General features: G+C 38.1%; 6 protein-coding genes and 1 pseudogene across 8 annotated transcripts; 3 read left to right on the forward strand and 4 right to left on the reverse strand.

The window, feature by feature from the left end:
* Positions 1-435: 435 nt before the first annotated feature.
* On the reverse strand, positions 436-2,761 carry LOC125579019 (annotated as a pseudogene).
* A 528-nt stretch (positions 2,762-3,289) lies between these two features.
* LOC111212021 lies at positions 3,290-6,241 on the reverse strand. Of its 2 annotated transcripts, XM_022713391.2 has the most exons (5): positions 5,860-6,241; positions 4,202-5,781; positions 3,949-4,066; positions 3,806-3,865; positions 3,290-3,727 (listed from the first exon to the last, which is right to left on the reverse strand). In XM_022713391.2, the coding sequence occupies exons 1-2, from the start codon at positions 5,923-5,925 to the stop codon at positions 4,729-4,731; spliced, it is 1,119 nt and encodes a 372-aa protein (XP_022569112.2). In that variant the 5' UTR covers positions 5,926-6,241; the 3' UTR covers positions 3,290-3,727; positions 3,806-3,865; positions 3,949-4,066; positions 4,202-4,728. The 2 variants fall into 2 exon arrangements, with proteins under 2 accessions (XP_022569112.2, XP_048598655.1); XM_048742698.1 differs by having other exon boundaries at positions 3,949-5,781.
* A 229-nt stretch (positions 6,242-6,470) lies between these two features.
* On the forward strand, positions 6,471-8,504 carry LOC111212020 (vacuolar-sorting receptor 2-like). 2 transcript variants are annotated; one of them, XR_007317059.1, is made up of 6 exons: positions 6,471-7,331; positions 7,442-7,508; positions 7,591-7,728; positions 7,812-7,940; positions 8,046-8,152; positions 8,244-8,504. XR_007317059.1 is itself a non-coding variant. In XM_048742699.1 (6 exons), the coding sequence occupies exons 2-6, from the start codon at positions 7,373-7,375 to the stop codon at positions 8,334-8,336; spliced, it is 603 nt and encodes a 200-aa protein (XP_048598656.1). In that variant the 5' UTR covers positions 6,471-6,955; positions 7,062-7,372; the 3' UTR covers positions 8,337-8,504. The 2 variants fall into 2 exon arrangements, 1 of the variants encoding a protein (XP_048598656.1); XM_048742699.1 differs by having other exon boundaries at positions 6,471-6,955; positions 7,062-7,508.
* On the reverse strand, positions 8,354-9,918 carry LOC106436324 (elongation factor P-like). The gene is made up of 7 exons (XM_013877280.3): positions 9,674-9,918; positions 9,529-9,606; positions 9,349-9,455; positions 9,199-9,276; positions 8,974-9,075; positions 8,824-8,905; positions 8,354-8,749 (listed from the first exon to the last, which is right to left on the reverse strand). Exons 1-7 carry the CDS (start codon positions 9,798-9,800, stop codon positions 8,631-8,633), a joined length of 693 nt encoding a protein of 230 aa, XP_013732734.1. The 5' UTR covers positions 9,801-9,918; the 3' UTR covers positions 8,354-8,630.
* A 3,922-nt stretch (positions 9,919-13,840) lies between these two features.
* LOC106436323 (prosaposin) lies at positions 13,841-15,438 on the reverse strand. The gene is made up of 6 exons (XM_013877279.3): positions 15,208-15,438; positions 14,961-15,068; positions 14,740-14,879; positions 14,484-14,666; positions 14,350-14,409; positions 13,841-14,273 (listed from the first exon to the last, which is right to left on the reverse strand). The coding sequence occupies exons 2-6, from the start codon at positions 15,043-15,045 to the stop codon at positions 14,130-14,132; spliced, it is 612 nt and encodes a 203-aa protein (XP_013732733.2). The 5' UTR covers positions 15,046-15,068; positions 15,208-15,438; the 3' UTR covers positions 13,841-14,129.
* Positions 15,439-16,371: 933 nt separating this feature from the next.
* On the forward strand, positions 16,372-17,271 carry BNACNNG40650D. The gene has a single exon (XM_013877290.3). It carries the CDS (start codon positions 16,424-16,426, stop codon positions 17,057-17,059), a length of 636 nt encoding a protein of 211 aa, XP_013732744.1. The 5' UTR covers positions 16,372-16,423; the 3' UTR covers positions 17,060-17,271.
* A 2,435-nt stretch (positions 17,272-19,706) lies between these two features.
* LOC106436325 (probable protein phosphatase 2C 65) lies at positions 19,707-22,565 on the forward strand. Its single transcript, XM_048743279.1, has 5 exons — positions 19,707-20,309; positions 20,875-21,159; positions 21,249-21,366; positions 21,778-22,001; positions 22,097-22,565. Exons 1-5 carry the CDS (start codon positions 20,106-20,108, stop codon positions 22,349-22,351), a joined length of 1,086 nt encoding a protein of 361 aa, XP_048599236.1. The 5' UTR covers positions 19,707-20,105; the 3' UTR covers positions 22,352-22,565.
* Positions 22,566-22,792: the final 227 nt, after the last annotated feature.

The following is a 22,792-nucleotide window of genomic DNA, read 5'->3' on the forward strand; positions in this document are numbered from 1 at the left end:
TCTAACTGGACCTATGATTAAAAGGGATGTGTAGGATTCTAAATGTTTGATTACGGCCCATATATTAACCAAATGGATGCTATCTAATAATAATTTAAAGCCCAATATATTAAATGGACCCGATAATAACTAAAGCATCAAGAAAGTTAAAATTTAGATTTTTATATAAATAATAGATTAGCATTAAGATACCTGAGAAAGCAAAGCTCGTGCCTTGGCATCTCCGCCTCTGTCACATATCTCTCTGCCTCTGCCGCATCTCATGTGCCGCTTCTCTGCAGCACCTCCATCTCTCCTCCGTGCCTGAAAAGTTCCATAGGTAACCCCCATTTTAAGATAATATATATCTCACATTCAGCTAGTTTTAGAACCTGTATCATATTTGTATGATTCAGTTCTTTTCCACTACTCTAGCCTAGCTTCTAACGGTTCTTATTACAGTGAACTTACCTCATCAAGGACTCCTCGGCACCTGAAAGACCAAAGACTAATGTTGTCTCCATCTTTCAATCCATTAGCCTTCACGACATCGTTCCACCCACAAACCAAAGCATAGTTCATAGGACCGTTCATCTCCCATCTCTAGAGAAACGCACCCCGCTTCTTAGTGCCTTGATCAACAAGAAGCACTCCCAAACCCATCTTTTCTTTGCTGTTGATGTGATTCTCGACTCAACGGGTGTCAAGAAGTCGTTTCAGATCAGTTTGTGGAAAGGGATTGAGAGAGGGCTCTGGCTTGGTCTGACATCTGTTTCGAACATAGTCTTCTCGAAGATTAGCTTTGGGTCTTGCGCTGGACTATCCAATCCGGCGTATTTTTCCACTCCCATGTGAATAAAGGCGACGCCTTTGCTTTCTTGAAACTACGCTTTCCTTCTTGCACGGCACGTCACGTCACTTGCGGCTTGTGTTGTTCTTCTTTGTTAGGCACGAAGACGAAGATGATTGGGAACTAGGGTTTCGTGGGGTTGTAGTCTTTGTATTCTATCACTCAACCATGTTGCAATTGACGAGAGGATATCGTGTAAGGGATGAGTGATCTCTTCGATTAGGATTTTGATGGTTTCGATCTCTGTGAAGAAACCAGAGAGGGTTTCTTGATGGAGATCGCCTTTCTCGACGTCGTGCTCTGACTCTGTATCGTTCGTCGTGTCTGTTCTCCGGGAAGAGAACTGTAACAGATAGATGAAATAGGGTTCAACAATGGTGGAAAGCAAAGAAACCCTAAAAATTATGAGAAAGAAGAAGGAGATGTATTACCCTGAGAATGATTGCTTCACAAGGAACGGCTCCTCTCTCAATCATCGAACTTGGTTATTTTCTCTCTCTCTCCTCTTTTCTTGTTCTCACTATTTTCTCTCTCTGCGGTTTCTCAACGATCAGAAATAAGAGTGATTCAAATTTTGAAAGAGAAGGAAGAGAAGCTATAAAGACGATCTTCAAGAATCTTTTAACCGAAACAAAATTAGCCGTTGCTTGGAGTAACGTTTCTGGTTGATCATTCTATGTAAAAACGACATCGTTTATTACTTATTTAAATCAACAAAGCAATAAGACGCAAACACAACACGTTATGTGGCGCGTTGACCTTTTATTGATCAGTTTAAACAAAGGTATTAAAAGTTACAAACAAATTTGATTATATATATATGACTAGTTAGTTAGTTGATCAAAAAAATAATATATATGACTAGTTCAAGTTCATGATGCTTCTTGTTCTTCTGTATCTTGTTTTTGTTTCTCGGCTTTCTCTGCCTCTAACTTCCCTCAGGGTACTCAAACTTATCTTATTTCCACTTGATCCATCAGACACTATTTAGACAGCCTCTATCTGCAACAAAAGGACGTCCAATGATAAGGGTTCGCCGAATTGGATCTCTCAAAATGCATCACAAGGTTAAGGCTGATGGACTGAAAAGACGAATGACCTTGAGTTGAGAAAGACCTCTTTCTGCTCTCTTTCTGTTAACTGACAAGCCACAGGGTAACGTCTCTCTGCTGCATATTATGCTTAGCTAAGGAGCTTCTCGAAGCACCGATGTGAAAAGAAAATTAATAGAAAGAATGTGGCAACCTAACAACAATAGCTTCCAATGCTTCATCGACAATGGAAGGACCATATGGATCAGTACTGGGTTCGGTTTGTACAACCAGCTCGGGCTTTATAGCAAGAACATGGAAACAAGTAAATAAGAGAATTGAGAATCTTCATAGTCATTATAAACCAATGAAAAAAGCAAAACTTGTCAAAAAAAAAAGACTCTTTTTATTTACCCAGTTTTTGGAAGGGTCTGCTTCTGTGTACAAGTTAGCCAAGTCTCAAACGCTTCATCTTTCCAGAGTTTGAAGCTAGCAGGATCAACAATGGTTGGTTGAATAATTTCCTTTGCCGGGAAAATTCCACAAGTAACAGCATTCACATCAGATTGAGCAGTATTTGATACCTACTTTGCTCCTTTGTTCGTCGCAGCTACACATGGCAAAGCTTTCCATATCTCAAAAACTGCATCTAACTTGTCCTTTGAGCAGAGGAACTCTAGATAAGCCTTTTGGTATACATATCCAACAGGACCACCCCATCATCCTGCATAAGTTAAGGGAATTGATGAGTCTGTGTCAATAGCACTAGTTATGAGATGGAACTTATTTCTCACCAACAGTTGAGGAGTCAGATCTCTCGGCATTGACTGGAGCATCAATGATCAATTCCACACCTTGCTGAATGCGGTGGAGCTGTCAAGACAATAGGATCACCACTCATATTTGCCTTTGGTTCACCAACGTTAACAAAACTAGATTGTTGCTCCTTGAAGAGATCCAACTTTCCCGAATGTAAGCTCCTGTGACTTTCTCATCACTATCAGTTTTGCTTATGCTTGTTAGTTGGTGACTTCCTAATTTGTTATGTTTGGCAGCCATGGTTATATTTAGAGTTTAGAGACTGTCAGTTCTAGTCTAAATCAATCAAGATTACAAGGTCAGTTGCATTTTTTGTGAAATCATATTATCATATATTTTGGACAAACTACATGAGTATTTCTTGTTTTGTCGACCTGACATTGCTGGAGTCCATGTACGTATGCCTTTGTTTCAATTTTGACGAAGTCAACTTCTTGTGTTAATCGACAGTCAGCAGGTCTTATGTATAACTCAGTTGGTTGTGGGTTATTTGTCGACCCACTTATATTTGGTTTCTAGAGTAACCTGATCTCATGGGAGAGGACAACAGTACCTAGGTGATATATATACATAGACGCGCTGAGCTATCTGTAGCCTGGGAATAGAGACATTTTGTAGGTCTTCCTTAAAAATTCTTCAGGCTTGCCCCGTATCAATATAGTTCAATATTGTATATTGCATGCGTTCATATCAGACAATTATTTACGGTGAATTGATTTGTTGCATTTGGATTTTGTAAACAACCGACAAAACATTCGTCACTTTGAGTTTTAGCGAAATGAGTAGAGAACAAATGTTAAAGAAGAGAAGAGAAGGTAGTAAGAGTTCAAGAAGGGGTGACGCCCTGTTTGGCCTTAAGGACAAGCTCCTCGGTGGTGGTCCCTATGATCTCGTTGGCTCGCTTCAGCCCTATGCAGTAGTACCTTCCAATGGGGTCACGGGCAACGATCCCCAACTTCTCTAGCTTTTGAACTGCATCGTCCACATCAAAGTTACACCTCTCACCAAACTCTTCCTTTATCAGTTCCTCACATCTCAGATCCAGATCCTATTCAACACTAACTCAAGTCATCACTCGCTAATGATAACAGACAATACCAAAAGAGTAAAAATTGGTATTATGTACCTCCAAGGTAGCTTTCCCCTGCTCCATTAGTATGTAGAAGGAAATCATCACCTCTTTTACCTGCGCGTGTAGTGTAACTCGAATTAGGCTGTGTTCCTATTCTAAAGGCATGAATAAGACTTTAAGATTCATGAACTTTTTACTTCTTGCTGAATAACGTCATCGCACAAGTGTAATAGCGTTCCCTTGCCGCTGTCTAGTTGTTTATCATACATTGACTGCGTTATCAGGTTCTGGTACGTCGCCATCTTCTGCTGGAAACTGAAGTAAAACAAGTCTGCGATAAGACTAACTAACACACAAGAATGAAGGGAAAAGGAGAAAATAGAAAACACTTAAAGTGAAGTATGTTTTGGCACAATAACCAACCACTGTGGAGAGAACTGCAAAGATTACCAGGGTGAGCGGCCATTATGGTGGAGAAGCTTATAGGCGAGGCGAAGAGCGAGGGCTTGGGAGATTGTGACTTGCTTTGTAATGACCTTTGGATCTACAGGGCTTGTGTTCTTCGCTATATGGGCAGCTTTCAGAAGGAAGAGCCTTGTAATGGCAATGCAGGAGGAATGTGGGATCAAGACAAAGGAGTTTGAGTACGAGAAAATGGAAGCTGTGATGAGTAAAACTATGAAAACAATTCAAGTCAAGTGTTGTGATATCTATGCGTGTGTGTTTAGGATATGAGCTTTTATGTAATCAAGTAGATTCTTCACTGGCTAATGTATCCCCCTTGTTTTCCTTTCATGTGGCAACATTGTTTCTCTTTGGCATGATCAGTTTCATTTAGCATGTAAAATGAGATACTGGTCTGTGGTAGAAGAGAACAACAAACTCAACCTCCTACATTAGATATGTAATGCAGTTTACCTTCAAATACAGACATACTTTTGAAGAACATTCGGGCAAAGCAAAAAAAAGATACTACATTAAAAGAAAAACGTAGAAGATGGCTTGCTACGACTAGCGTTGAGGTAAGATTGAGGTGGAATGAAGTAAGGGGCAGTGAAATTGGAGAAGTTACTAGTCTTACACTTATCAGCGATAGTGAATATTCCACGTTCGGTTTTGTCTAAGAAATAGATGGAGTTTTTGCATTTCTGGTGGGAGCTAGCCTTGAGACAGAAAGGCTCAGACTTTGAGAGGAAAATGCAGAGATCACCAATGTCTTGAGTGTAACGCCAATTTGAATACTGTAGCTCGAACACCCACATTTTATGCTCTTCCATCCTCCCACCACAACCCTCCTCGTTATTTCTCTTTCTGAACCGCTTAATCATAAACATTTCTTTCGTCGATCTCGACTCCACCAACTCTTCGGTCTTGCAACACGAGTCTAATTCTTCCCATTCTGACTCCAACAGCTCAGGAAGGACAACGCTACACGTCTCCACCTTAAACGTTTCATCAACAAGATTCCAGGATCCTATGCTTCTGCCCCCAGAAGCCACCATGGCGAACTTGTTATCCATCTTTGAATAGATGACTCGGGAGGAGGAGAAGCCGGGGTATTCGATTTTGATGTTGACCCACTTGTTATTCTTCCCACCGGGCCTGCATAGGCTGAGTTGAGGTCCAGCGAACTTGACGGCCAAAATGCAGTCGTCACGAGGAGAGGAGGATGACATGGCCACGTTGGTTACCAGTTTTGTTTGGCAATGAGGAAGAGTTTCGAAATGAGGCAGTGTGATTCCACTGAAAGCTGAAGACGACGCTCCCGGGTTGAGGTCATCTGCAAGATACGGGCAGCCGTCTCTCCAAGTCAATACCCAGCCATGAGATGCTCCCATCGTTCCCCTTTCTGTCATCATCTCCATGGGCACCGTCTTTTCCAAAACCCTGGTCCAACAACTAGGCCCAGAAAAATCTGTGATCATGAGTCTACCGATATTCCCTTTAACCTGATCCTCTCCACAATGTTCAACGCCGTAGATGTGACATAGAGGGGTTTCGGACAATAACCGAGCGCCACCCAGGTGTCTCTGCGGAGGATTTATCCGACATTAGAAGCAAAAAAAAAAAAAAAAAAAGGCAATGAGACAATAGAGATAGTTGCTTACAACTCCTAGCGCAGGTGGTTTCCTCAAACGGAGCCTCGAGAGACGGCTGAGAAGCGGAGAACTCATACTGGTGTGATGCTAAAATCCTAATTGAAACATTAGTTGGTGGTAACAACGACTCTCATCACCTTAAATAAATATGAATAGCCTTGTTCCTCAAGTTTCTTTACCATCAAGTCTTTCCTTAACTACTTTTGCCTTTCTGATTTTTCCTGTCAAATTTATTTTGGTTATAAGAAAAATGAATGGACCATGAATCCATTGTTTACCTAATTCTTTTAACGGTTAAGAATTGTTTTCATCATTTTTTTTCTTTTGCTGCCTTACTCAATTTTTATATTACATTTTTATATATTAAAAAAGTACAAGCCCAGTCAAGGTAGATTTAGGCACTTTTTAATAAGTTTGATTAATTTTTCTTAAATTATAATTGAGTTGAAGTAGTTTTTGGTACTAGCCATTGGTTCGGATCCTATTTGGCACACTGAAATTGGGGTCGATGTATTGAAAATAGACATATGCATTGGAGACATCCGATTCCCCCTCCCCCCCCCCCCCCCCTCTCTTTTCAGAAATGGCAAGCCTTCTAACTAATTTTGGTTAAGGTTGGGAAAGGCTCGCGAGGAGATGTGTTGACAACATATGTTTGATTAATATTTCATTATCACAGGGAAGTTGGAGAGATCAGCAGTTCTTAAGGCCCTTTGCTCGGGGTTTCGTGGGACGACTGAGCCACCCATATGCTTAACTGAAGGTACATGGCTATATTTGGTTTATTTGTCTGATATTCTTTTTTTTTTTTTTTGATCAAACAAACATATATTACTTAGAAAGAGTTTTACACCCCTTCGAGGGAGTTGGTTACAATCAAAGAGAGAGCTGATTTAGCCACCGAGTCAGCTTCCTCATTAAAGTTTCTAGAGATAAAGGAGAAAGAAATAACATCAAAGAGAGGCAAATAGTGATATATATCCAATACTACTTTCTAACGTCATGTTCTGGATTCTTTGTTTGGGCAGATATAGAAACCAATGAGTGTTTACAAAACAATGGAGGTTGTTGGGTTGATAAGAGAACCAATATTACAGCTTGCAGGGTGCGTCAGATCTTAAAAAGAAGAAAAAAAAATCATTCTTGTTTTTGCTAGAATGTTATGTTACACAACTTTCATTAAAAGGAGCATCAATGTTGAAGTGTTGCAGGACACTTTCAGAGGAAGAGTGTGTCGATGTCCCATTGTTCAAGGTGTCAAGTTTTTGGGGGACGGTTACACACATTGTGAAGGTATGAAAAACAGAAGCTGAATTACTATATGCATGTTATGATTCATAAATAATGAATTTTCTTTTTACATGTTTAAATTTTGAATAAGGCAGCGTAAGGGGCATTGCGCTGTGTAATAAACAATGGAGGATGCTGGAAACATACTCAAATGGGAAGAACATATTCGGCTTGCCGTGTAATATGATGACGTACTCCAGCTAACTAACTGACTTCCATTCTCTGTTTTGACATGACAGAACCTCTCTTTATATATAAAGATGACTTATCGTTCTTTCCTTGCTTTTTCTGTTGTTGTCAGAATGATCATTTGAAAGGCTGCAAATGTCCACCTGGATTCAGCGGTGATGGGTTCAAAAACTGCACAGGTATTATACCTATGAAATATTATAATTAGAGCTTGAGATTGAAAAAAAAAAATAACTTGTTGATGTGTACAATTGAACGCAGATGTTAACGAGTGCGAGGAGAAAACAGTGTGCCAGTGTCGCGGCTGCAAATGCAAGAACACATGGGGAAGCTATGATCATTTGAAAGGCTGCAAATGTCCACCTGGATTCAGCGGTGATGGGTTCAAAAACTGCACAGGTATTATACCTATGAAATATTATAATTAGAGCTTGAGATTGAAAAAAAAAAAATAACTTGTTGATGTGTACAATTGAACGCAGATGTTAACGAGTGCGAGGAGAAAACAGTGTGCCAGTGTCGCGGCTGCAAATGCAAGAACACATGGGGAAGCTATGAATGTAGCTGCAACGGAAGCTTGCTTTACATCAGAGAGCATGACATTTGCATAAGTATATTTTACACCTCATTCATCGTTTTATTATTGGAAACAATAGTCGATCGATCCATCTAGATAAAAAAAAAGAGTATAAACTGCATTGTAACTGATGACAAAGGTAAGGATGCAAGAGGAGATGTAAGCTGGGGAGTGATATGGATAATAATAATGGGACTGGGAGCAGCTGCTTTGGGAGCTTACACTGTTTACAAATACAGAATCCGGGTCTGCTTCTCAAAGACAATACTTGGTTCAATATTTTGGCTGGACTTTGATTGTGGGGTTTTCTTAAGTATTAATTAATCATGTGCTGCAGACGTACATGGACTCAGAGATAAGAGCGATAATGGCGCAATACATGCCTCTTGATAACCATCCCAACACTCAGCCTTCTCAGCTTGAGTGGTAAGAACAGTCTTCACTCAATTCACACACTATATCGTTACCATATATGTACTCCCAAAAAGCTTACACATTCAGTTTTTAATTATACTTTTTTGTCACCTAATTTAAATTCACTTAATTCATTCGTTTAAGCCACTCAAACATGGTGGCCCGGAGAAACGTATGTATCTTACAGAATCATTATTAGGGAAACCAATAGTAGTAATTCTGGGCGTTCACCTCAACTAATCAGAGTAGTCTAAGCAAAACCGCTCATTAAATCTCACATTCCTTAGTCGTTAGCAATAGGGAAGAAGTGTCAGACCCGGCTCATGTACGTACCGGTTCTCGTGTCCACCATAATATCTTCACCGACATTGACAAAGAGGGGTACATTGACAACTGCACCAGTCTCGAGTGTGGCAGGTTTAGTTCCACCTGCATCCACCACTCCCTTGAGGTTAGTTTACTGTGGACCAACCATCCACAAGAGAATGTTATCATATACGTACCTTGTGCAGTGTCACCTCGGAGACCAGGATCAACGTCAACTATTTTAAGCTGAACTGTAATGGGAAGTTCAAAATCGATGACCTGGAAGAGAGAGAGAGAGAAAGAGATGATGAACAAGGTCCTCACTCAGCTTTAAAAGTAGATATTACCTTGTCCTTCCAGTAGAGCAAATTGCAGTCCATTCCCTCTTTAAGCCATTTGGTCTTGTCGCCCATATCAGACTCGTTTAAACGTGTTTCCTCATAACTGCTCTGCGCACCAACAAACAAAGAAAAGGTTCAAATAGCCATACATCCATTTAGAATTTAGAGGGACAAAAACAGCAGCTATTTGATATATATATATATATATATATATATATATATATATTATACCAAGTCCATGAAAACAAACTGAGAGCCGTCTTTATAAGTGAATTGCTTAGTCTCCTTGAAGACATTGGCCTCTTCTATCTGAAATAAATCAAATGAGGAAGATAAGAGCGAAGATAAGGGAAGAGGAGGAGGAGGTTATGTTCAACTTACAGTAATTCCAGCACGAAAGGTTCTCTCGACGGTGCTACCATTGACGTAGTTCCTGATTTTGGTTCTGACAAAAGCAGCACCTTTGCCTGGCTTCACATGAAGAAACTCTGCCCACAAAACCAAATGCCTTAAAAGAATCTCAAAAACGACCATACATACGAAGAAAGAAAGAAGGAATACCCAGAACACGCCACGGAGCACCATCGACTTCTATGCTTGTCCCGACTTTGATGTCGTTGCTAGACAGCGCATATATCCCTGCAAAATCATCACCGTCAGTCAGAGTCGAAGATGATAAAACACCACTCTCAATTAACATCTTAACTGGTAAAACAACTGTTCCTTCTGGTCACTGATTGGCTCTGGAAAGACAGACCGTGCAACGACGATGGTTTATAAGAAGGTGAAGAAATACACAACGAAGTTACAAAAGAAGTCCATGTCGCCGCCATTACTGGGAGCGGAGCGGAGCTCTAGAATGTTCTCCCCCCCAGGGAGGGAGGGAGGGAGGGGATATGGAAGATGGGGAACGCTATCGAACCGTAACAACAAATGGGCCACGGTCAAGCCCATTAATAAAATTAATTGTTGTGTGCTCTCAGAAAACTAGTCTTCTCATTATTTTTATTATTATTTTTTTTTTTTTTTTGAAAATTAACTAGTCTTTTCATTATTGGTTAATGGTTAGAGTAATTGGTGCACATACACCTAAACTGAACACTAATTTGGTTTATACCCACCATTTTACCGTGTCATTTTATTTCTCATTATACCCTTAGCCCACTACACAAGCCTACCACATAGCTTCTGCATGCATCAGTGAAGTGTTCCTCCTTTTATCCTCTGGTTTAAACAATGCTATTAGATAGATGTGGGTATAGGACTAACAGTGTCTGCTGCTTTTCGGGTGATGCAAATTCTAGAGAATCAAGAGTCTCATTAATTCGATAGACACCTAATAACCATCTTCTTTCATATCATCAATGTGTCTCCACTGCCTTTGGTTTTGAATCACCAGAATAAGAAATCAACAGATTGAGTATCGTCTATGTTCTCTTGTCCTCTTTGTTTTCTTAGCTTTTTTTGTTCTTGTTTTTCGGTTCCGAAAATCTTTATAATAAAAAAAAAAACTGAAGACATCATCTAAGATTCGTTTGAAATGTTTCTTCTCTCTTATTATTTTCTTTCTTACACCGCAAATGATTTTTACCAAATTGGATTCAAATTAGGTTTTATTGTTTATTGAATTTATTTTGTGTATTTAATTACTTTTCTTAAAACTTTAGTCATTGATGATATATCTTTTGGGGGAGTTTTGAAATTTAGTTATCTATACATCCAAATCATATGAAATGCTAAAATGTGTTTGGTTGCATAGATGATAGTTGTACCGTTCCAAAGTAAGAGCAGTTGATGAAAACTCTTCTCAAGCAGCTAAAATCGAAGCCGAAGCCGAAGAGGAGGCGGCCAAGTTCATCATTTTATTTTCGCTATGGCTAACATTATGCTTGATACATAATTTATTAGATGATATATTTTTTGTTGCCTGATACATGTTTCGTTGTAGATACCTTGTTATTTTATTATGTATGTTATTGATTCTTGTAACATGTTATACATAATTATAATCATTAGAAAAACATGTATTATAGTTTGTTACCTAACACATCATTTGTTAGCTAATACATCATTTCTTACTTTGTGCTTTTTTGGTATATTGTTTGTTAGATGGTATATGATTTGTTATCTGATAAACGTTTTTGTAGGTTGATACATTGTTTCATACAAATGGTTTGATAAATCTTTTGTTATCTGATCAATGATCTTTTAACTGGTACATATTTTGTTAGCCGACACGAAGAACCGATGATTGGTTGGTTAGATGTTACAAGAGACTTGCCCTTAACTAATATATGATTGTGTAGCAGATAAATAGTTTATTAGCTTATACGTTGTTTGATACATAGTTTTTTAACAAAACCTGAAATTCAATCTCTAGTATTTACTCGTAAAATAATTTGTAGAGCTTGGACTTGTCGTCATGCCATAGCATTGCCTGCTTTGATAATACGATGCAGAGAAATTCGTTACGCACCGAAAAAAAAACAAAAATGAAAAAATGTAGAAAGAAGAGAGAGAGGGGGACACCAGTTGAGACATAACCAATACCTCAGAATCACACAGTATGGATTATTGTTAACTATAAAATTTTGCTTCTAACTATAATTGTATCGTTTAACAATATTGATTATTTAAAACTATAAAATATGCCTCCAAGATTTTCTTTATTATTTTAACATTAAAAAATATATGATTATAATACAACTTACATACAAATATTATAGTTTAATAGTAAATTTAGACGCTAATATTATTTTTAGCATCTAATATTCAAAGTTAACATTCTATTTTCAACTACACAGGACTCATATATTTATAAGATATGTTAATGATACTTTTTGTGTTGTCGGCTATTAAAAAGTTTATACGCTAACATTTTATATAGCAACTAACATTGTATACTAACTTTCAGTATATCAATAACCATACAAATATGTTTATATAGTATGTTTTAGTGGCTACCCATTACACTGAAACTTGTATGTGTTCTTCGTAGATCTTAGACAGATTGCAAAGATCTTCATTTCCAAAAATATTTCTTTTCATATGCTTGTAGTTACTCTTGTTTGAGACTAACAAAGAGAGAGATTTGTGGGACGCATGACTTACTTTGATATCATTACTCACTAGTATACATGGAAAATCTAATTTTAATGGAATTGGTATATCAATGACAAAAACGAAATAAGGATGGTCATCAAAAGATTAATGGCGATAGCATAATTATTGTTGTATTTGAGAGATTAAAAAAAAGACGTTGAAAAGATAAAAACATTAAAATTTTGATGATATCAAATGAATCTCAATCTTTTTTATTTATTTAAATACATGAAATATCAATTACAATCTTGTGATCGAAAATTATTCTAAGCAACATACGGACAAAAACTCTTCTACAGCCACACCTACAACTTTCAATAGTCACACTGCCACAAATTTCTGCCAACAACTGCGTCAGAGTACGTTACTGATTTTGTGTCAGAACAGAGGAAAGGCAATTTCGAAACTTCAGGTAACAAAGTGCATAGCTGGAGCCATTTAAGTTTTGTCATAGGTGCTTTATAGATTTTATCTTCTATTTGGGGTATTGAGCATAATCACTCTAATGGTTACAACTCTGGCAAAAACAATCCTAATAATACATAAAAAAAAATGGAAAAGAAAGGTGTTCAGGAAAAAAAAAAGAATGGAAAAGAAAATGTTATTTTGTCAGTAGATAACAGAGAATGACGATGATGAGCGTTGCTGCCACACCCACGGCTGAGAAACCCAAGGATCCATTCCAGATGCCTTCTTCATCCATTTTCTTTTTGGATCCGACCTTCTCTTCTACTCTTCGACTCCGTATGAATCCTCCGAATCTGGACTTGCGTCCGCATTCGGGTTTTGATTCGGAATCGATTCTGAGATGATGCTTTCTGAATCTAACCACGAATGACAATCGATGAAGCTTCCATGATGACGACATTAATCGGTTTCGAAGATGGATTTTCAACTTGAATCTTCCCACTCTCATACCGACTTTAAGCTTGCACACTAACCTCTCCTCTGCTTCATCACCCATGTCCCTCGAGTGAGTGAGTGAGGCTGGCTCTCTACACCTAAACCCTTAGCCTAAACAAACAACGTGTCCCGTCATCATTATGGGCCTGTTATATTTTCCACGTAATTAGGCCCAAATAACTCCGCATCGTACTTTCTTTCGCGCTTTTCCCCAAAATAACTGTCACTCAGAGCAGACATGACTCCTTAAAATGCAACCTGATTAAAACATCTCTTACTAAAAAAGTATATAAGTTGTCCTCGGACCATGATTAACTCCGGTCTTTTAATTGGAGTTTTTACTTTTGGATAAGAGACGATTTTTAATTTTTATTAGATTTTAACTAAAAAAAACTAAGAACCGTCTCTTAGCCGAAAAATGTCAAAAAATAAAAATATCAAATCATGAGTTAAGAACTCCGGTTAAGAGACTGGAGTTAATCATACCCTAAATTTTATCCCTTCAAATATTCTAGTATATTTATGTTTATTTATTTTTTAAATAAGGGTTTAAAATTTGTGTACATTTTATTGATTTTAATTTAATAAATAGTCAGTTAAAAAAGTTGGTCCACTGAAAAAAAAAACTGGATTAGCAAAATCCATAGAAATCAATCAATCATCTATCAGGCGATTAAAGATTTTGATTTGACTATTAAATAATGGGTGAAAGAAAGAAGGAAAACAAAATGAATGGCGTATATTTGATCATGGACCGATGATGAGTGATGACCCAGTGCAGTCCGTGAATTCAATGAGCTTTGTCCCATCTAGTCTTTAGTATTTCCCAAGCCATGTACTACTAGAGTATTTATTTACTATTGATTCCTTGATAAAAAATCCACTCTTGGTTCTTTTTCCCTCACAATGACGTGAACATTTTATGTTTTTAAATCAACGTCAAAAACTTTAAATAAAAAAATGAAACCCTAATAAAGCCAAGCCTACTTCACAGACAAACATTACATATCAAACAATGCGAGAATGAACAACAAGCAATGCCCACCATTGTATAGTGAACACCCAACGGTTTTCCAAAACATGATAACCTTTCACAGAGCAGAATGTTATTGTTACCACCAAAGGAATGAAGGTGAAAGAAAGGTGGGTGGTCAAATCTAGGAATCTGCCAGCGCGGCAGGAAGGACGTAGAAACTATGGGTGGGACAGACGCCAAGGATAGAACAGACGTCTTTCTTTTCCAGAAAATTCTCCAAATCGGCAAGCATCAGTGGGCCGTACTCGAACACCATCTTCTTGCACTAATCACGAAAATGATATAAACATGATGACCTGAGTAATGATTTTCCTTTGGGTTAAATTAAGTAGGAGGAGTACCTTGTCCTGGTAATTGTTGAGGGACTTGCATTCTTTGAGAAGCAAGCGAATTATCTTGAGCTGCACATGGAATAAATAATTATCTTGAGAATTTTGATTGAAAAGCATATTGGAATAACAGGAGAGGAGACCACCTTAGTCTGAGGATCCTTGAGTTTGGGGAGGAGTTGAGAGACAGTATCGTGGCAAGCATCACAGTTTCCTTGGGAATGAAGGGGTGGTTGACAGAGGTTAAGGGACTTGCAGATATGGTGGGGCTTGAGAAGGGAGACTTGAGTGAAGAAACGTTGGGTATAACGATCTACCATGGCAAGACACTGGAGAGGGACGTTGGTTGAGTGAGATAGTTAGTAGACAATAGTAAAAAAGGAAGAAAGAGAAAGGACCTGCCTGTTTTTGCAAAGGAGGAATCTGGGAGCAGGTCATGTGGAGGGCTTCAACAAATGCATTCTGGTTGTCCTCATTTTGGAGGTAATCAATGGCGAGGGTGAGATACTTATCACACAACTCACAGACTTGGTTATCATGAACTGATGCATAAAAAAGAAGTCTAGTTAGAGAATGAGATCCATAGAGATCCTGAAAGAAGAAAAAGAAAGCGTATATGTTACCGGATGGAATGGGGTTTGAAGCATCGCAGGTCAGCTCCAAGAGGAAGCAGAAGAAGAAGAGGATTCCAAATTTAATAACGCCCATGATTAATGCCTTAAACTATATATCTAGTATTTTGAATTCAGAAAAAAAAAACATAGTCAATACAATAATCGGGGATTTCAAATCAGAAATATATCCAATACAAAACAATTTGATACAAACAAGCATCAGAATCAATTTTATTTATCAGATAAATAAGCTTACACGGCGGACGGCCACAGATCTGCTCCTCCCTCCTCCCTCCTCCCTCCTCTATTGATTGACCGATCTATCTTCTTTTATGCCCTCTCCTCTCTTTATTATTTGTACACTACGACGCCTTTTCCCTTTAAAGATGAAATCCACTCACTTCCATTCTCATAAATTTATTAACTTATATCATGGCCTCATTCAACATTTGTTTTGTTTCTTGGCCCACTCATTTTGTTTTTCAATAAGACCATTTAAATAACATATTTCTTCCTTTTACCAGATGGATTTTACTTTGCCTAAACCATTCCCACCTTTTCTTTTTTCTTTTTTCTTTCTGAAACACTTCAAACTTCCATTTTAACTGGGTTTAAAAAAGGCCCAGAAAGAGAATAACAATTGTTTAGACATGCTCCGATGAGTACTTGACAATTTCATGATGTTGTTTAGACGTTGAAGCCAACTAAGTGTTTTGTTATCATAACTATAGGGGAATGAGTATGACATTGAAAGACATTAATGCAGTGGGAATGCACCGACCATCGGGACGAATCAGTATTAAGGAAAGCAATACCCGCCTGCCCGGTGGTGCTATGTGGAGCACACGTTAGGTGCATGGGTCGTCTCTCGGCTCATTACTGCTTTCCAATTTAATTACATAACCCCAAGTATTTATATCATACAGTATTGTTTTCATCTCTGGCCCTAGCTCATAAATGCCTCTCCGCAAACCAACCATCCACAATTTTTAAATATTTTTCTTTCTTATAATATTTACCCGTGGGACGAGTGTTTGACAAACACTGTTTGTGTCTAACTGATCTTTTATTTATCCCCGACTAACACTGTTTGTGTCTAACTGATGCAATCCCATCCCATATTAAGTGAAATAGGATATAAAGTAAAAAATGTTATCACCTAATTCCATATTTCTTTTCTTTTTTTTTGAAAAAGAGCTTTTAATAATTTCATATTTCGCTCTATAATGGAGTTTATTCCATAAATAGAGTAATATTTTTAACCCAATTCTATATCTCACTATTTTGAAAAAAACATGGAGTTTTACATTGGATATGCTAGCGATTATTTTGTTCATTAATTAAAAGATGTATGCATTTACCATATATAACCAGCGTCACATATAAACTAGCATTTCATTTTCAGAGTTAAGTTTTGTTTCTCATAATTCCTTAGACATCGAAGTCCAAACGTTTTTTTATTTAATGTACCAATGACACTAGCACCATATATACTAGTACCATATGTCTCATATGCGAGCCTTTCTCTCTCTCAGTCTCCCAAGACAATAATGACAAACGGCGGATCTGAGAGTCCTGCGTCACTGAGAAAGCAAGACACCGATACCTTCTCACACAAGATACCGTCGACCAAACAACGCTTCTCCTCGCCGGCATCAGCTTGTCCTTCCTTTAGAATCTATTACCACGATGGAGCTGCCGGTTCCATCCCTTTCGAATGGGAATCTCATCCTGGTACTCCCAAACACCCCTCCTCCGAGCTGCCTCCGCCACTTCCTCTCACCCCTCCGCCGTCTCATTTTTCCTTCTCCGGCGACCAAACCTGCCGTAGTTCAAAAAAACCCATGAAGAAAATCCTCGCACTAATCCCCACCAGGCTCTTCTGGTTATCACCAGGTGGTCACAAGAATAAGGTCAAGAAACTGTCCGCTTCATCAGAGTCTCTGTCGGAGAGAGTGCTGATCGATGAGAATGAGTACCATATGTTCAAGTATCAGACAAAAGGGAAGGTCATAAAAAGATTTTCATCCTTTGACTCTTCTATTGATCACCACCCCACCACTCGCAGATCACAATCCACCTCTTGCTTCGGAATTCGCATCTGGTAAATTCATCATTCAAAGTCTTGAAAATAAAACTTTGGACATTTTTATAAATGTTTGTTTCCTAATATAATACGTCTGTAATCCATCGTGTTATTGTATTTAATCAACCATGTAATATTAGATAAAGCTCCAACTAGTATCATGCTTTTTTTTCATTTTGTTATGTAATATTTTTGTTTTTTCAGTAAGAGAATGAACAGCTACGTATTTGATCAGAAGACTAAAAAAGTCGCATTTCACTGGGGTCCGTTTAATTCATTGATTGGAACTTTGATGATATTTTGCTTTGTTGAGTGTAATCTTTACATGATTCCGTGTTATTGTGAGTTAGGCAGTCTTTGTGTTAAATTTAAGCTGTCTTCCAAGCAAAGCCTAACACATGCAATGTGATTTGGTGCTTCTTTCTTTTTCTGTTGATTTGGTGCTTCTTTCGAATTACATTGGCCGTATTCTATAAACTAATAACGAAATCGCTGAATCATTCGGTTATTTTAAAAGTAAATAGTATGCACATCTTTTAGTCTCAAAGAGTCGATTAAAAGAGAGAAATGAAAGAAGTCATCTGAAGTTGTCGGTCGCTGCGATTGGATCGTGGTCCTCACGTGGCAGTAGTGTGCGCAGTAAAACTGATTTCCCTCCCACAAATTAATATGAAAAGGCCCTTGCTAATCTAAGACGAGAGGCCCATGGGCCCCGATGATTAATCTGTGTACATATTGTGAAAATCAATACTACTCCTCGGCATGGGCGTTCGGTGGTCCATTCGGTATCGGTCTGGGTGATTCGGATTTTCGGATTTTCGGATTTTCGGTGTTATGCTCATAAGTACCATTCGGTTTTTACTAACTATCGGATCGGGTTCGGTTCGGTTCCTTTCGGGTTCGGTTCAGATCGGATTTAACCAATGTTTAAAATCATACAAAAATATTTTTTAAAAAACTTCGAAAATTGACCAAAAAAATTTCAAAATATATAAATTAGTTACAAATCTAATTAAAAATTAGTTAAACTATCTAAATTAACTAAAAAGTATTAAAAATAACAAATAAAACAAACTATAAAAATATTTTGAATACTCTAAAATATCTAAATCACCTTAATATATATAAAAACATTAACATATTTAACTAATTTCGGATATCTTCGGATTCTAATTCGGATTTTGCTTCGGTTCGGGTTATAACCAAAGTCCAAAGTAGTAAGTTCATAAGTCCCATTCGGATATTTTTGTAAAACAGTTCGGATTCGGTTTCGATTTTTTCGGTTCGGGTTAAGGTCGGTACCTCGGGTTGAGTTAAAAACGTCCAAGCCTAACTACTCCCTCTGTTTCTAAAAGATTCATGTTATAGTTTTTCACACTTATTAAGAAAATATTTAAAATTATATTTTTAATACATTATTTTTCTTAATTAATTATTCCCAATAACTTTTAACCAATAAGATTTTATTAAACACAATTGTATTTTTTTTAAAGTACAATTTTTCATTAATTAATGTCTTGAAAATGTAAAAAATGTATCTTTTTGAAACAATTTATTTTTCTAAAAAATGGATCTATAAGGAACCTATATAAGGAACCGAGGGAGTACTATTTTCGTTTCAAAAGTCTCCTCTCCGGTGGATATTAACCGACGGCGCAGAAAACGATGCCAGCGTGGTCGTAGCCGATGCCTCCAATTCTATCGCGGATTCATGATATGTGAGAGGAGACAGGACTTCACATTCATGATATGTGCCCCTATAAAACAAGTGATAGAGAGATGCATCACACAACATTTTACAGAGGAAAGTTACTGATGAGGTTGGAATGGTGCTTCTTCACGCATGAAAATCAACTCTGTAAACCCTTTCTTCTTGTTTCTTACATGTTTACAGGTTGACATTGTGACAATTTTACCAACCTAGTTAGAGTGTGTTTGTGTAAATAGTTCCCTCAGAGCATTTTGCCTCTTATTCTTCTACTCTCGAAGAATAGAATGGTTTCAATAGAGTTCTCAAGGCTGTAAAATGGAAAACGCCTTGAATCAACAGGGTATGTATGGGTCATCTCTCCCTATTCACTTTTGCCATTTTATCTTCTATCAAGAGTATGGATGATGTTTCATTCAAGTTGTAAACTGGAATTGTAATTGGTATTGTGTGATTGACATGTTAGAAACAAGCAATTTTAAATATTATTTTTTTTGGTTTATATTCAAAACTGAGGAAATGATTTGGTGAAGGAGAAGTTTTGCTGTGAACAGCCACAAATTAAGCAAGAACAAAACGTATCGAGGCAAATACCCGTTTAGGGTTTCTTATTATTGTGTGAATGAATAATCTTACAAACCCTTAGACCCATATTTATAACAGTCTGAAAACCCGATTTCCTTTATCCTTTTAAGAATACATATTTATCTAGAAAAAATAAATTTTCCTAACCCCCCCCCCCCCCCCCCCCCCCCCCCCCCCCCCCCCGCTCCCTCGGATGTCAACCTTGATAGAGAGTTTATCGTCCGACCCAGAGTGCTGGACTTTTACCGGTGCACAGAGATTCAAGACACACAGATTCAACAAGTTTGATTGTAAATTAACAGCCAAAGGAGGAAACTCTACCGATCCAGGTATTATTATTATTTTTTATCTCCAATTTTGGATGATTTCCATCTATTTTTAGACGAAGAAAGAAGATAACAAACATATTTTTGTCTCCCTCTCTTTACGGTTTTTTTTTTTGTTGTTGTTGTTCATCTGAGTCTGAGAAAACCTCCTTTGACCTTCCTTGCCATTATATTTTCGATTTGAGCTTTCAACAAAGAGGCAAATCAGCAAATGCCATTCTGTATTATTACAATCATTCTTCTCATAAGCTTTCTTTCTTTCATGCTTGTCCCTTCGACATCTTTCCACTGCAAGGCGTCCCCATGAATATTTTATTTCTATGCAACTGTTCAATTCTTCTACCCTGCTTTCCGTCTTTTTCCACATGACCTAACCTCAACTGCATTTCCAGACGTTTTGGCCCATATTTTTTATATATTGGTAAATTTTCTTGTTTTGTTGCTGGGTAATGGGGGTCTGTTGTAGCAAGGCCACAGGGATAACTGTGGAGAATGGCACGGAAGATAGTAATGAACATAGAGATAGGGAGGCTGAGGTTAGAGACACAAATGATGGTGCCATTATAAGGTCTCGCGGATCATCTAAACATGTCTCCATGGCTATCAAACAAGGGAAAAAGGGGATCAATCAAGACGCCATGACAGTCTGGGAGGTAGGTAACAGTTTTAATTTGAGAAAAAGACAAAAATACCACTAAATCAAGTTTTTGTTTCCAAACTAGCATTCAAAGTCAAAAGTCACAAAAATAGCACTTAATGTTTTATCAAAAGTCACAAACTTAGGGTTTAGAGTTAAAGGGTGGGGTTTAGTATTTAGGGTTTAGGGTTTAGGGTTTAGAGTTTAGGGTTTAGGGTTTAAATTTTAGGGTTTAGGGTTTAGAGTTTAGGATTTATGGTTTAGAGTTTAGGGTTTATGGTTTAGAGTTTAGGGTTTAGGGTTTAAAATTTAGGGTTTAGGATTTAGAGTTCAGGGTTTAGGGTTTAGAGTTGAGAAATGAGGTTTTGGGTTTAAGATTTCAAATTTTGAAAAATAAAAAAATTAAAATTTTCAAAAGATAAACTTAGAAATGTGTTATTTTGGTCATTTTAGTTTTTGAGTGCTATTTTTGTGATATAAACTTATAAATGTGCTATTTTGGAGATTTGCCTTTTTAATTTTACATTTTTTTGTCCCCTTATGGCAGGCAATATGATCCAAAACTTTTGTTGTTGTTTCAGAACTTTGGTGGGGAGGAGGATATGATCTTTTGCGGTGTATTTGACGGGCACGGCCCAATGGGTCACAAGATCTCTCGTCATGTATGTGACAGTCTACCTTCAAGGGTCCATTCGAGAATCAAATCTTCAAATATTAGTTCACAGAGTCGTCAGGAGGAGGGACTCTTCTGTGAGCTCGAGGAAGTTCTAGTTACATTCTTCAAGCGAATAGACAGCGAACTTGGTCTTGACTCTCCTTATGATAGTTTTTGCAGCGGCACAACTGCTGTCACCGTCCTTAAACAAGTAGAAATCTCTTGAGCTAAATGGGTGGGTTCTTCTTTATATAGTACACTTCATTTTTTTCAAAGGTTTTTTCGTCAAAACATTTGCAGGGTGACTGCTTGGTGATCGCGAACTTGGGAGATTCACGAGCCGTTCTTGGCACCCGTGGAGGCAAGAGCAGTCTCAAAGCTGTCCAACTCACGGTTGATCTGAAACCCTGTGTTCAACGTCAGTATCTTCTCCTCACTCCTCTTCCTTTAAACTCTTGACTAAAGGGCCGTTCGTTTGGTTGCCGCTGGTACCGGCGGCAGCGGCAGCGTCAACATTCTGCGTCAACTCTTGTTCGTTTCGTTGACGCAGGAAACTGCGTCTGACGCCGCGTCCGAACGCCGCGTCCTGCGGCTGACGCCGATAAAATCTGCGGTCGCGATATAGTATGCGGCAGCGGCAGCGGCAGCGTCAGCGTCTGCGAAACGAACAACAACTGTCCTCATTGACGCTGCCGCTGACGCCGAAACCTGCGGCAACCAAACGAACAGGACTTAAGTAATACCCTCCTGTAGAGTACAAGTATTAAACTTTGAGGTGGACATATAAAGAGAAGAAGTTCGTATTTTTAATATTTATCTAAAAAAACAGGGGAAGCAGAGAGGATAGTATCATGCAAAGGAAGGGTGTTTGCTATGGAAGAGGAACCTGATGTATACAGAGTGTGGATGCCTGATGATGATTGCCCTGGACTTGCAATGTCGAGGGCTTTTGGTGATTTCTGCCTCAAAGACTATGGAATTCTCTGCATCCCTGAGGTCTTTTGCAGAAAAGTCAGCAGAGATGACGAGTTTGTGGTTCTAGCCACCGATGGGGTGGGTATTAACAACTTGTACGAGAGTTTTCAGTCTTCTTAATGGAAACATAATAATCTCTTAAAAAAGAATATACATATATGTTTGATGAACAGATTTGGGATGTGCTGTCAAACGAAGAAGTGGTGAAGATTGTAGGTGCATGTAAGGACCGGTCAATAGCAGCAGAGACGCTGGTTCAGAGAGCCGCTCGGTCATGGAGAACCAAGTTTCCAGCCTCTAAAGCTGATGACTGCGCCGTGGTGGTGCTTTTCCTGAACCACCGGCCATACCCAAGAGAAGGAAACGTGAGCCGAGCGGTATCGACTCTTTCTTGGAGATCAGGTAAGAGCAATAACGAGGGCCATTGAGTCTACGGTTTCATAGTTGGATCATTGTTATCCACTTATTGTTTTGGGTAACAAATTTTTCTGTTGTCGATTCTACTCAACGTTGAAGCTTTTTATTTGTGTATAAAATAACTTTTGTTTGCTACTCAACATGAAGCAACTGAAACAAGTAAAAGTAGACTATATACAATGCACTCATTTTTTTAGTATTTAAAGGGTGTGGTTTTTCGGATAATAGTGAATCTTGTTTTCATGAAAGTCTTAGTAGGCTATACAAGGCTGAGGCATATGGAATAGTTGTTGGTACGGGATCCAAAACGGAGCAGCCCAAACTTAAAAAGTTTTGGTGGTTGTGTAATATTGTTATTCTATTTGATCTGAAAAGAGAAAACAGTTTCTATTAGCTGAAGAAAAAGCTTCTGTTGACATCTAAAATAGTAGTATTATAAACGGGAGACATGT

This window comes from Brassica napus, chromosome A10, assembly GCF_020379485.1.
Source record: "Brassica napus cultivar Da-Ae chromosome A10, Da-Ae, whole genome shotgun sequence".
In the NCBI taxonomy this organism is placed as follows: Eukaryota; Viridiplantae; Streptophyta; class Magnoliopsida; order Brassicales; family Brassicaceae; genus Brassica; species Brassica napus.